The following is a 14,116-nucleotide window of genomic DNA, read 5'->3' on the forward strand; positions in this document are numbered from 1 at the left end:
AGGTAGACAGGCCCAAGATTGGGCCAGTGGTACATGTACATTTTCCTGGGTCTCCTTCCAGCCATCCCTCCACTTTGCTGCCCCCAGCTGGTTGGCTTTTCTTCCTCAGGCCTATTGTATCCTATTGATGGCTGTGCAGCACCAAGGGAAGGGAAAGGACTATTGAGTCAATATTCTGAGTGTGCCTCAGGAATTCAGCCATGTTCCAACTGAATTGAGTGGACTCACCCAGCATTGAGGTTTTCTAGACAAGTACAATGGAGGGAGAGAGGAACAAATGGTTAGAGATTATGGGCAAGAGATACGCTGGGCTGCAAAATCTAACTTGGCAAAAAAGGGAAGCAAGGATGTGAGTCAAGACTCCTAGAGGAGTTAAAGTCTGTTGGCATAGTTACTAGAAGAAGTGAACTAGAAAGATAAGATGTAGTGATCAAACAGAGGCTCACAGTTGTGATCTTCAAAGTGATCTGGTGAATGGAACTGATTATGGTGGTAAGTGGCTCAGTGGAGCAGGAAGCAGGATGGTTGAAAGCGAGGCCATGAGGAACTAAGAGGTAAGGGCACCGGGTGGGTGACTCCTGTACTAGGAAAGGCCCTAATGGGACCAGTGGTAGCAGTGGGATAAAGATCATGAGCCAAGTGCTTAAATCTTCAATGAACATGGGAAGTAATGGGAGGGATTGTGGATTGTTGCAATAAGAAGCAAGGGGTGGTATAATCTGATAGCAAGTGTTTCAAAGAAGTTCAGGGCTTTTTTTTTTTTAAGTGAAGCAGGAGGAGTAATGGCCTAAAAGTGGCAGGGACCCACTTCATGCCTTAAGATATATGGATGTGGGAGAATAAAAAGCCACTGCTTTCCACAAGAAACAACAGGTTTTTCATTAGACCAGTAATGTGATGAGAATATTACAAAATAAATTGAAGATGTTGCTGGTGACAGTCTGTAAATCCCACAAGGTTCAGGGGTGGAGGTGGGGAGAACAGAAGAGAAGTAGGGACCTAAATAAGATTAGGAATATACAAAGCTTTAAATTTACTCAGTTCATCTATTTTTGTTGTCGTTGCCTGTGCTTTTAGTGTCATGTCTAAGAAATCATTGCTAAATCTAATGTCATGAAGCTTTCCCCCTACATGTTCTTCTAAAAGTTTTATATTTTTAGTTCTTATGCTTAGGCTTGATCCATTTTGAGTTAATTTTTATGTATTGTGTAAGATAAGGGTCCAACTTCATTCTTTTGCATGTGGACATCCAATTTTCCCAGCACCATTTGTTGAAAAGACCATCTTTTCACCATTGAATGGTCTTGGCACCCTTGTCAGAAATCAATAGACCAGATATGTGAGTGTTTATTTCTGGGTTCTGTATTCTACTCCATTGATCTCTATGTGTATCCTTATGGAAGTACCACATTGTTTTGTTTACTGTAGTTTTGTAGTAAGTTTTGATATCAGGAAGTGTGAGTCCTCCAACTTTGTTCTTTTTCAAGACTGTTTTGATTTTAATGTACATTTTCATAGATGTCCATTATCAGGTTGAAGGGTTCCCTTCTCTTTCTAGTCTGCTCAGTTTTTATAATGGGATGTTGGATTTTGTCAAAAGCATTTCCTGCATCTATTGAGATGATCTCATGGTGAATTACACTTAGCTTTGAATGTTAAACCAATCTTGAATTCTTGGGATAAACCCCTCTTAGTTAGGATGTATTATCCTTTCTATACATTGTTGGAGTCCATTTGCAAAAAGTTGGCTAAGAGGGGCTGGCCCTGTGGCGTAGTGGTTAAGTTTGCACGCTCTGCTTCGGCGGCCCAGGATGCATAGGTTTGGCTCCCAGGCGTGGACCTATGCACTGCTCATCAAGCCATACTGTGGCAGCATCCCATATATAAAGTAGAGGAAGATTGGCACAGATGTTAGCTCAGCGACAATCTTCCTCAAGCAAAAAGAGGAGCATTGGCAGCAGATGTTACCTCAGTGCCAATCTTCCTCACCAAAAAAAAGTTAAAAAAGTTGGCTAAGAATTTTTGCATTTATGTGTATGAGGGATATTGGTCTTAAGTTTTCTTTCTCTTTTTTTTTTTCTTTTTGGTGAGGAAGATTGTCCCTGAGCTAACATCCATGCCAATCTTCCTCTATTTTGTATGTGGGATGCCTCCACAGCAGGGTTTGATGGGCAGTGTGTAGGTCCATGCCCAGTGTCCAAACCTGTGAGTCCCGGGCCACAGAAGCTGAGTGTGTGAACTTAACCACTATGCTACCAGGCCAGCCCCTTAAGTTTTCTTGTAATGTCTTTTTTTGTTTTTTTATCAGTGTAATGCTGGGCTTATAGACTAAAAATGTTCATTCCTCTTCAATTTTCTGGAACAGTTTGTGTAGAATTGGTGTTACTTCTTTATTAAATATTTGGTAGAACCAGAATCCATCAATGAAACAATCTGGGCCTGAAGATTTCTTTTTTGAAAGGTTTTTAACTGTGAATTCAGCTTCTTTAATAGGTATAGTCCTGTTCAGGTTATCTACTTCTTTTGGAGTGAGTTTTGGTGGTGTATGACTTTCATGAAATTAGTCCATTTCATATAAATTGTTGAAGCTGTATGTAAAGAATTGTTCTTAGTATTCCCTCACTGTCCTTTTGCAGTCTGTGGGGTCTTCAGTGCTATCTTTTCTTGCATTCTTGATATTGGTAACCTGTGTGTTTTCTCTTTTTTTTGTTTGGCAGTCTTACCATATTTTCTTTTTATCTTTTTAAAGGACGAGCTTTTAGTTGCATTGATTTTTCTCTATTGTTTTTATTCTCAATTTCATTTATTTCTGCTCCTCCATTATTTCCTCCTTCTTTTTGTTTTGGGTGTATATTGCTCTTCTTTAGTTTCTTAAAATGGAAGCTTAGATGGTTGATTTAGACCTTTCTTCTTTTCTACAATAAGCAGTTAATGTTATAAATTTCATTTTAATCACTGCTTCAGTTGTATCCCACTGATTTTGATATGCTATATTTCTATTTATTATTATTATTATTATTTTTGGTGAGGAAGATTGGCCACGAGCTAACATCTGTGCCCATCTTCCTCTCTTTTATATGTGGGACACCACCACAGCATGGCTTGATGAACAGCGTTTATGTCCCAGCCTGGGGTTCACCCCAGGCTGCCAAAGCAGAGCACACGATCTTAACCACTATGCCTCCAGTCCAGCCTGATCAATTTTTATTTTTGTTCAATTCAAAATAGTTCTATTTCCTTTGAGATTTCTTCTTTGACCTGTGGATTATCTAGAAGTGTGTTGTTTAATTTCCAAATGTTTGGAGATTGTCTTGTTGTTACTGATTTGTGGTTTAATTCCTTTATGATCAGAGAACATACTTGGTATGACTTCAATTGTTTCACATTTCTTAGGATTTGTTTTATGGGCACTGTGGTACTGAAAGTTCTGATTTCCTTCTCCCACTCCCCTGTTACCAGCTGCTCCATGTATTCTGCCCAGGATTTCAGTTGCACTCAGCGCGACAGACAGGAGGAGGCTCTTGCAGACCTAAGCCAGCCTCACGCGGTGTGCCCTTCCCTTCAGAGGCGCCCATCGGGTCCACAGCCGCCGGGTGCCGAAGCACTCAAATCCTCGAGGACCGCACCACGCCAGCTGGCTTCTCTGGATCGCTGTACGAAGTCCGGATGGGAGTGCGTGTGTGCGTGAGCGGAAACCCCGCCTCCCGGCGCCTGCGGTTGGCTCTGACTGCAAGGTGTGAGCTCCAAGAAGGAAGATGAGCGGGATGGAAGGAAGCAGGAGAGTCCGGAGGAGGGGCGAGAGGGATCCTTTCCCCCATTGGCTGGGCCCGCGCAGAAGCCTCGCTGCGATTGGCTGGCGGTGGGGGCGTCAGTCTTTCGGCCCGCCCCTCCGGCCGCAAGAGGCGCCGGGATCGCGAGCTCCGGCGGAGCCAGCGGCGGCTTGGAGACTGTGTAAGCGCGTCGCTGGGGCGAGGCGGCAGGGCCTCTGCACGGCAGGTCCTCGTCCAGGGGCGGCGAGGGTGGCCGGCCGCTGGGCGGTGCGGGCCGGGGCCAGGGCCAGGTCAGCGGGGCGCGGCGGGCGTTGGCGCGGCAGGCGAACCTGGGCCTGCGCGGACCGCCCGCGGCGCGCGGCTCGGCTGTCTTTCCATTCCTAAGGATTGTTGTTGGGGTTTTCTGCAGACGGGAATTTGATTAATTCGTTTCCCACAGCACTCAGAGGTCTGGGGTAAGGCGGCAGATGCGTGCTGATGTCACTTGTCGCTGAAATGTGGGCTTCCTGGCGTGTTTACCTCTGGGATTTAAGGGAAGGGGATGACATTGTGGTTTGGTCTCTTGTGACCGTCGTTCTCAAGGTCTCGCCCACGCAGTGCAGAGAGCGGGCGAATCCCGCTTGTGGCTCTTACCTGTGTTGGGAGTGGGCTCTTCCTCCCTCCTTGTCCTCCTCCCCACTATCCATCTTTCTCTTTCCCTCTGTCCTCGTCTCACTCGCCTCCCCCAGCTCTTCTCTCTCCGTTCTGTGCTTCTCTTTTGCTGCATTAAACCTTGGGGGAGGAGGAGGGTCTTTGTAAAATGCTGAAAAGCTTTAGATCTTCAACATTTCTGTTTTACTTGCAGGTCTGACAACTGGGAGGAAACTGGAGGGAAGATGCCCTCTGATTCTTTCTGTTTGGCTGCCCAGGCTCGACTGGACTCCAAATGGTTGAAAACAGATATCCAGGTGGGTTTTTGACATACCTTTTTATTGGTGTTTCTGCCTCCATGTTTAAATTTCTGGTTAAGTCTTTCTTTACTGTTTGTAAGGGGATGCAAATCGGATCTTGCCATATTAGAGAAGCAGGTTTATTTCCTGTAAATTAAAATGTATCTTTTATTGTATCAACTTTTATTGCAGTTTTTATAGATTTTGTGTGGCTCCGTTTTAGTTGCAGTCATTTGTAAGTGCAAGAAACTTGAGATCTAGTTATGCCGAAATTTTTCCTATTATCATTTTTTAAGAAGTCTGTATCATTTTTAACTGTATCTCAGTGACTGTTTGTTTAGTGATAGTTTTTGAGATGTTCCGTTTATTATGTGGGGGAGAAGTGACATGCAGTAATTATGTCCTGTAGAAACTCACTCATTTTATGGGCTCCTCTGTTTGTGCCTCTGGACAGACAGGAGTTCAGCTGAGCTGTTTGGTGTTAGTAAGAGGAATGCCCAGATTTTCACATCAAGAACATGTGAAAACACATTGTTGGCCTTAGACTCGCTCATGTTTTGATTTAATAAAGTAATTGCAAGCTTGCCCATAAATTATCAAATAAATAATAACAGTAATATTTCTATAGACTATTCTTTACCTCAAGTTAGTTTGCAAATGGTTTGGAAAAACTACTTTTGTAACTGCAAATTACCAGCAAAAAGAAGTGTCTGAAATATTTTGTAGTATATATGTATTTTTGTCTCTTCCCTGAGATTAACCATTTTAAGTATTTCTCAAGTAGTCTGCCTTTTTTAATACAGTCTTACATATCGCATGACAGTTTACCAAGAGTCATGTAAGTAGTTGATCATAGGTACTTGTAGTGAAGCGTTATTGTTCCTCCTTGAGGTTTTGTTTTTTTTTTAAAGTATTGAATCCTGGTAGGTATGAGAGCCAAGTGTTCAGAACTATCTTATGGATGATGGGATTTTTATTAGTGGTGTCATGTTAGATAAGAAAAGCACAAAGAATTGGGTCAAGAATTGGCATAGTAGTGACTCTTTTGGTTTGTTTTTGTTTAAACATTGCCTTTTATGTTGCAATTACTGTCTATTTTTCTTTGTCATCTCTTTTCTTTTTTTTTTAAGTGGGGTACAGGGAGGTGAGGGATGAGTAATTTCTTATTTCTGAAATCTTGAGATTCAGGCAAACTGAGTTTAAGAATTGTTTTTATGTTAGTGTTTATGTATTTTGTGAAACTTGTTGAAGTAAAGAACTTTCTAAAGAAGTTTTTTTCTCTTCGTAATCATAATTGAATAACTGCTAAATATGAGTTGTAACATCTTGATCTAAAACCAATTTAATGCTGAGTTGAGTGCCTATGATGAGTCAGGCAGATATATGTAAAAAGAAACACCGCTTATGATTTAGAGTGCTTACCATTTTACTTTTGATTTATTCAGTGTAATTTATGATGCTTGGCCCTTCTTAGACATTTTGCATATTATTCAGAAGTCTTCCCAACTCCTCCTAGGAGTAAGTGAAGACACCTAGGTTTTAGGTAGTACACCAGAGGAAAAATGTGTTATGGATATTGAAGCTATTTAATATCATGAAAAAAGTGATAGCTGACCTTGGTTTTATGCCACTTCTCCAGCATGCTTATAAAATGTGAGGAATGAATGTTGTTGTTTTACCCTAAGGAATTATTAGAGTTTCACTCTTTGGAATCCTTCCTGCAGACACACGTTGCAGATGCCAGCCTTGTTGAGGATATCTCTCCCACCTGGCGTGGGAACCATCTCATTCCTTGGGTAGGGCTTTTGTATTGAGAACAGAATTGGGTAATGAATAACATGTGGGGTAGTAACATGTTTCTTAACCAGAGGATTTAGCAAATCTGTTTTCTATGGCCATTTTTGTTTGAAATGCTCTTGAAGTTTTTAGTGACTTTAGAAAGGAAAAATTTTTGGAGACTGAAAACTTGTAGTGTATGTACATTATAGAGAACAAAGACACTGGTCCTAGACTTTCTTGATAGTAGATTTTAGATGTATCAGGCCTAGGACCTTGCAACCAGCTGCCTCTAATGGAGTGCCTATTATATGGCAGACGTATCTGGTTTTTGCATATGTAATACTTTTACTTTCTCAACACTCTTTTCTGATTGAGTATGGAGTCTCTTGAATTGCCATGTTTTCCTTCACAATTCTCTTAAAGACGCAATAAAATATGGAGCAAAGAGGTGTTAGCTACATAGTCAATACCATTACCATTTTTGTGTTTACAGTAAAAGTCCTTCTGTCTGAAGTGATTGGTAGTTTTTCAGTGAGCCAGAAAGTCAATTAAGCAAAGGAACTATAAAAGATAGTACATGATACCTTAAAAGCTTTTTATTCTTAAAACATATATGCATATTTATTTGCTAGTCTTGATGTAAGGCTAGGGGTTTGTCTTTGAGCATGGGTCCAAGAATGGTGTTATCCAGTTCTTTCTTGCATAAGCTGTACTCGTGAATCTCCTACGGTTTCTATTTTTGGATTCTTTGAAGTGGAGCATGAAATTAGATATTATGAAGTAATTTTTTTTAACTTTTTATTTTGAAATAATACTAGACTCAAAGGAAGTTGCAAAGAAAGTAGAGAGGTCACTGTATATGCTTTACCCAGACTCCCCCAGTGGTTACATCTTATGTAACTGTAGTACAATATCAAAACCAGGAAATTGACATTGGTGCAATGTGTGCATAATTCTATGTAGTTTTATCACGGGTCTATTCATGCAACCACCACCATAATTAAGATCCAGAACTGTTGCATCACCACAAAGATCTCTCTCCTGCTGCCCCTCTATAGTCACACTCTCCTTCCTCCACCATCTCTGACTCCTGACAATCACTGATCTGTTCTCCATCTCTCTAATTTTGTCATTTTGAGAATGCTGTATGGTATGTGACCTTTTCAGGTTGGCTTTATTCACTCAGCATAATGCCCTTGGGGTCTATCAAAGTTGTTGACTATATCAGTAATTAAACTCGGACCATTTGTTCATTTCTTCTTCTAATCATTAATTTAAAATGATTAAGCATAAAATTTAGTTTTTAAAATTAAACTTAAAATTATTAAATGTACTTATTGTCACTTTATGCTTAGAAATGTCAGTAGATAAAAAAACGTAAACATGAACATCTTGCTAAATTCTGTTCTCAGGTATTCCAGTTGATAGATGGGATGTAGAAATAAAAGAATTTTGTAAATACAGGTCACTTAATTGACGTTCATAATGACTTCTTGTGATTACTGTCGTGTCTGTAGTATAGGGAGCATTGCTCACTTTTTTATTCATGATTTGGTGATTTGTATCTTTTCTGTATTTTGGATCAATCTTGTCAGGGGTTTATCCATTTTGTAGTCTTTTTGAAAGAACTAACTTTTAGCTTTGGTTCTTGGAAAAGACTAATAATAGTTACAAAGGAAAGAAAATGAGTTTACTATCAGACTTTGACAACAAGGCTTTATGCAGAAGAAAATTGAGTAATGTATTTAAGGCACCCAAGAAAAGAAAATGTAAGCCAAGGATTTTATGTTCTAGCAAAACTGGCTTTTCCGGTAAAAAAAGACACAAACTTATCAATGAGCAAGAACTCAGGAAATATTGTTCCCATGAGCCCTTCCTGAGGAATTGAGTAGAGAGATATCTTTAGATAACTGAATGACTGTAGATTGACATGGAGACTGGTGGTGGGCATTAAACCTATAGTTAATGTGTAGATAGAACCGAGAGTAAGCGAGTTTTAAAAGGGAGTGAGCATAACATGTAATAGCTGTATGCTTCAAGTGGTAGATTATAGTATAACTATTCTGCAGTGTCTAATAATCCTATGCATTGAAGATTTCCCTTCAAATGTTTTATTTTTTCATTTCTAGAGGTTCCATTTGGGTCCTTTTTGTATCTTCGTTTCACTTGTCATCATGTTCATATTTTCCTCTCTATTTGTGAGCATAGGGAGCATATCTATAATAGAGCTTTTAACGTTGTCTGCTAATTCCATCGTCTCTGTCATTTCTGGATTTATTTCTATTGATTGATTGCTCTGGTTATGGGGCATATTTGCATGCCTGTAATTTTTTGTTGAATGCTGAACATTCTAAATATTATGTTATTCTGTGCTGGATTTTGTTTTATTTCTTTAAAGATGGTTAGTTTTGTCTGGCATGCATGTAAGTTACTTAGGATCAATTTGACCTTTTCAAAGCTTGATCCTAAGGTTTGTTCAGGCTGATCTAGCACAGCCTTTAGTCTTGGGCTAATTTATCTGCTTTATTAAGGCAATATTCTTCTTAGAACTCTACCTAATGCTTGGTGTGTTGGAAGGTCTTTCCATTCTGGTTGGTAGAAACACAAGCTTTTCCCAGACTGTGAATCATGGGGATTCTGCCTACTCCTTTCTATTGCTTCTTTCCCCAGCGTTGATAGATTTCTCAACCCACGCCCAGATCAGTACTCAGCCAGACTCAAGGGGTCCCCTCTGCCCATCTTTAGAAATCATTCTCTCTCTCTGTAGCTCCCTCCTCGCCTATATTCTTGTCATTTTGACCTTATAGCTGACCTGTCTCCTCAACTCAGCAAGACCTCTGGGCTCTGTTTGGGTTCCCCTTTCCTGTGCTGCAGCCTGGAAGCTGCTTCTAGGCAGTAAACTTGAGCAATTGTAGGTCTTACTTCCTTTGTTGCCCTTCTCAGGGATCACAGTTCTGGGCTGTCTGTTGGCCAATGTTTGAAAATAGCTGTTTGATATATTGTCTGGTTTTCTAGTTGATTACAGCAGAGAGGTAATTCCTCAAGAAGTTAATCCTTTATAGGTAGAAGCACAGCCCTCTCCAATCTGCTTTTAATCTCATTTATTGAGTTCTTAATTTTAGATATTGTATTTTTTCGTTCTAGAATTTCCACATTTTTGTTTAAATGAATTTTATTGAGGTATAATTATATTTAGTAAAATACATCTATTTTAAATGTTTAGTTTGAAATGTTTTGACAGTTTGTTTAACTGCCACATTGTGTTTTTTTCATAATTTCCAGTTCTCTCTTGAAATTTTCAATCTAATCTCTTAATTGCCTGAACAATCAAACCTTGCACAGTCTCTTTAGATTCCTCGACAGCATCCTGCTTTCCCTCTGAGTTGACACCCATGCCTGTGGGCCGCCCTTCTACTTTCAGTCTTGGATGTAATGTCACACCACAGGCGTGGGTTATGGCTTCCCAGCTGCCTACCATGGAGCCAGTGACACAACCTGGAAGGTGGGAGAGCAGGAGCTAGCTCACCATAGGGTGAACGTTCACCAGTTAGCAAGGAGAGATAAGGGAACTGGGTATTTTAATTCTTCCCTCCTTGGACTGTTCTGTGGTTTCCTCTTGCAAGTCTTGTGGAAGAGCTCCCCATGCCTAGTGAACGTGCCTGCTGTATCTGCAGCTCACTGTGGAGTCGGGCCAGTGCAGTAACACAGGAGTCAGCAAACTTTCTGTAAAGGGCCAGATAGTAAATATTTCTGTGGGCCGTACTGTCTCTGTAACAGCTTCTCAACCTTGCCATTGTCATGTGAAAGCAAGCACAGACGATAGATAAATGAGTGTGGCTGGATTGCAATAAAACTTCATGGATACTGAAGTCTGAATGTCATGATTTTCATGTGTCATGAAATATTTTCCTTCTCTTGGTTGTTTTTCAACCATTGAAAAATGTGAAAACCATTCTTAGCTTGTGGGCCATATAAAATCAGGTGATGGGTCAGATTGGCCTGTGGGCCGGGCCATCGTTTGCTGTCCCCTGTGGTAAGGTGCTGCATCCTGTGCTTCACATGCTTTCTTCTCCTGCCTCCTCCTTTCCCCTCCTCCCCTCACTGCCCTGGGCTGGCATCTGCCAAGTAAAGTGTCAGCACTTCAATCCATTGATTGAAGTCCATTCTCAGGCTCTTTTTAGGACAAAGTCTGTGTTTATATTTCTATTTTCTGGATCTGCTCTTGATCTGTTTCTATTGTGTTCTGTGTTTTTCATTTTTCAATCATGTGGTCTTGTCTTATCCATTGTTATTTTTGTTTGAGTTCTAGATATTGTATGTGAAACATTGTGATCACTTGAGGCCCTGGGTCATGATATCCTCCTCTAGAGGTGATCTGTCAGACTAGCAGCACTAGCATTCCCAGGTCATTGCTGAGCACTTGGGAACTGAGATGATTCAAAACTGGGCTCCTGCCCTGGGAGGGGTGGTCTGCTTCCATCTCACCCATACTTCTGGTGTATATGGCCCTTTGAGATTCCACTTAAAGTATGGTGTGTTTACCAGGCCTCTCTCCTGTGAGGACCTCCAGCCTGTTTCTCAGCACCATCTCCACGCAGCTCTTGGTCTCAGCCCTGCTTGTGGAATTGGCAGGTGCCTCTTGAGGAAGCAGCCTGCGGCTCTTGGGGCTGTCCTCCTCTCTTGGGCTCAGGCTTGCTCTTCCTCTCTGCTGAATGTCTTCAAACAGATGTACTTTATGTTTCTCTCTTAACTTTCCCAATTGTTCTAGAAACTTGTTCTTAAAATTTTTTGGAATTGGTGTTTCGTCCTATGTTCGATAGGTGCTTAGTAAGTATTTTTCTGCAAGGCTAAGAAGAAAAGCCAGATACCTTTACTTTAGTCATCTGCAAATATTTGAACAGATTACATTTCAGGCATATATTAAAGATAGGAAAAAAAAATTTCTCATCTAAATGCCATTTATTCATTTGGCGTATTCTATTTTGGATTATATTGTGTAATTATACAGTTCTGAAGTAGTCATTTAAGATACCTTAACCTTAAGGATTGGCTTGTTCGATCCTGTTTGGTGTCAAGTGTCGGTCGCAGTCGTGTGGGGGACTTGATGGCTCCCCCAGGCCTCCTCACTGTGCGTGTGGGTGCATGTTGTGGTGTTGGTGAGAAGAGAACAAGCTTGGGAGTTAGGCTTCTTCCCAAATCCTACTTCTGATAACCTCGGTGTTGTGTGATCTTGGTCAAGTCATTGAACATCAGAGCTTCAGTTTACTGTCCCTCAAAACTAGGCTTATTAATACCCCCTTTGCTGGCTTCTTTTCAGGATGAAAATGGCTTTAACTGCTATATCATTTTAGAGGTGTGAGGTAAGAATGTGAGAGCAAATCAGAAAAGGGTCCTAAGACCAAATAATGCTAATTAGAAGCATCTGGATTCTGTACAAAAAAAGTTAAAGAAAATTTAAAACCTATATTATCACCCATTGGGAACTTTTATGTAAGTTTGCTACTAATGAAGGCTAGCTAATCATAGACAGTTGTAAAAAATAATCAAATTGGCGAATTGAAGTGATTTTTATTTCCTGTATAGGATGTTCTTACAATGCTGTGATTATTTTGCAGTTTTCCTGGCTTCTTTCTCCTCAGGAATCCTGTGCTTCCCTCCCAGGGCTGTAGAATGCTCTCTCAGGGGCATCATCTCTGTCTTCCACAGTTTAGCTCTTTCAAGCCCTTCTCCCTGGAGACTTGCTTTGTTGTCTTAGTAATGTACCTCATTGCTCAAATCCTTGAAGATGCCTGAACCTTGTACTTTGAATGGTGGTTACTCGAGTCCCGGGCTCATTTCTACCTTTGGGTCCTCAGTTCCCAGGAGGCTTCCACAGTGTGTGTGGCCCTCCAGACACCCAGTCTCTACCTTCCACACAGTCTCTACCCTCCCCTCTCCCAACACTACCCAAGTGATGAAAGAATGAGTGTTAGTAATAATTCTTGTTTCCAAGTAAACTGGGCTTCTTCCTTGGCTTATTCTTTAAATGGTTTATCTTTTGGCTTTTTTTTTTTTATAGCTGTAAACACCAATGTTTTTCCACCTGGGCTGCACCCAAAAACACTGATGCCCGGACCCTACCCACCCTGAGGTAATCCCAATGTGCAGTTGGGGCTGAGGATGTTGTTCTGCCCTCTCTCCTTGGGTCTTGGCATCTTCTCCAGGCCATGGTCTACAGTCCATTTGCTGACAGCTGCTAGATTTGAGTTTCTAGCCCAGAACACTCTGCTAAGATCTAAATTTGTTTTTACAGTGTGTGTGTGTGCACATGCAGGTTTGCATGGGGAGAGGATCTCTATGTTCAGTAGTGCAAATCTGAAGTGTACAATTAGTGCAAATCTCAGCAGTTAAACTGAGCTAATTCTTTCTCATTCTGATTCTGTTCCCTACCTCTTTTTTCACTTTTGGCATCTGATCTGTCCCATTATCTGAAATGTCTTAAGTAGTCTACTCTTCTTGTCTTGGCGTAGGCTCTCATCCTTTTTTGAGGGGTTCTTGACAGAGGCCAACCTAAGTTATTTTCTCTTTTTCTAGTTTCTTCTTCCGTCTCCATCCATTGCACTGACAGAGTTATGACATAAGGTGTGATCATTTATTCCTTGGAGTGCCTAAACATGGCGTGTCACCGCTGGAGCATGGTACACATGGGGCTGTTTATCTGATCATCTCCTAGCCTCTTGTGGCCATGTGGGGTCTGGACTTAACCCCAGCAGCAGATCTTAGCTACCCTTCTCTTACCCGAATGAGCGGATGAGCCAGGCCTTTTCATTCCCTCGTTAAGACCTTGGGCCCTGAATGCTTGTGGCTCACTTTTTAGGAAGGAGTTTACTTCTCCTCCTGTCAGTTGATACTTTTGCCAACAGTCATTTGTTTTGGTCCCAAGTACGTTTATGGCAGTTATTTTGTTAGCGATGTGAACAGATAAAATATGAGTGATGAAAGAAAGCTGTTGTTTCTGTGAAAACTAAGTTGGATGCTGAATTGGTTTTCTGTTGCTATGTAACAAGTCACTGACCCCAAATTTAGCAGCTTAAAGCAACTCACGTTTATTCTCTCTCTCAGTTTCTGTGGGTCAGGAGTCTGGCCATGGCTTAGCTGGGCTTGTTTTGGGTCTCACAGGCTGCAGTCAGGGTGTCGGCTAGGCTGTGCTCTCATCTGGGGTCTTGTTGTGGTCTTCTTTGGCAGAATTCAGTTCGTTGTGGTTGTGGGACTGACTCATCTGCCCCTAGAGGCTGCCATTCTCCATAGGCAGCTCATGGCAGTTTGCTCTTCACGGCTGTAGAGAGTGTCTCTTCTGGATAACCCCATCCTTTTAAGGGCTTTCAGCTGATTAAATAGGACCCCCAAGATAATCTTCCTTTTGATTAACTAGAAATCAACTGGTGTGAGACCTTAATTTTTTTTTTGGAAATTGAAGACGTTTTATTTCTGGGTATTGCTGACTTTGCAACCTTCCTTGCTTTCATTTTTATTTTTTTTATTTTTTTTTATTTTTTATTTTTTATTTTTTTTTATTGATGTTTTAATGGTTTCTAACATTGTGAAATTTTGGGTTGTACATTGTTGTTTGTCCATCACCACATATATGACACCCTTCAC

General features: G+C 41.0%; 1 protein-coding gene across 11 annotated transcripts in view; it reads left to right on the forward strand.

Moving 5' to 3' along the window:
- Positions 1-3,889: 3,889 nt before the first annotated feature.
- The window catches only part of HERC2 (HECT and RLD domain containing E3 ubiquitin protein ligase 2), a 236,909-nt gene continuing 226,682 nt past the window's right edge, over positions 3,890-14,116 (forward strand). For 7 of the 11 annotated variants that reach the window (XR_015551576.1, XM_087428792.1, XM_087428797.1 and 4 more), the window contains exons 1-2: positions 3,896-3,951; positions 4,615-4,717. Coding sequence is in view for 9 of the 11 variants with exons in the window: in XM_087428792.1 (XP_087284918.1) it covers positions 4,646-4,717 (72 nt within the window). In the remaining 2 variants the exon portion in view is untranslated. Of the gene's footprint in view, positions 3,952-4,119; positions 4,226-4,614; positions 4,718-12,554; positions 12,609-14,116 lie in introns of those variants that run through there. The other 4 variants (XM_087428793.1, XM_087428801.1, XM_087428800.1 and 1 more) reach the window with 3 other exon arrangements.

The sequence above is a fragment of the Ceratotherium simum genome, chromosome 3 (assembly GCF_057802395.1).
Source record: "Ceratotherium simum simum isolate JZ-2026a chromosome 3, ASM5780239v1, whole genome shotgun sequence".
NCBI classification, from domain to species: domain Eukaryota; kingdom Metazoa; phylum Chordata; class Mammalia; order Perissodactyla; family Rhinocerotidae; genus Ceratotherium; species Ceratotherium simum.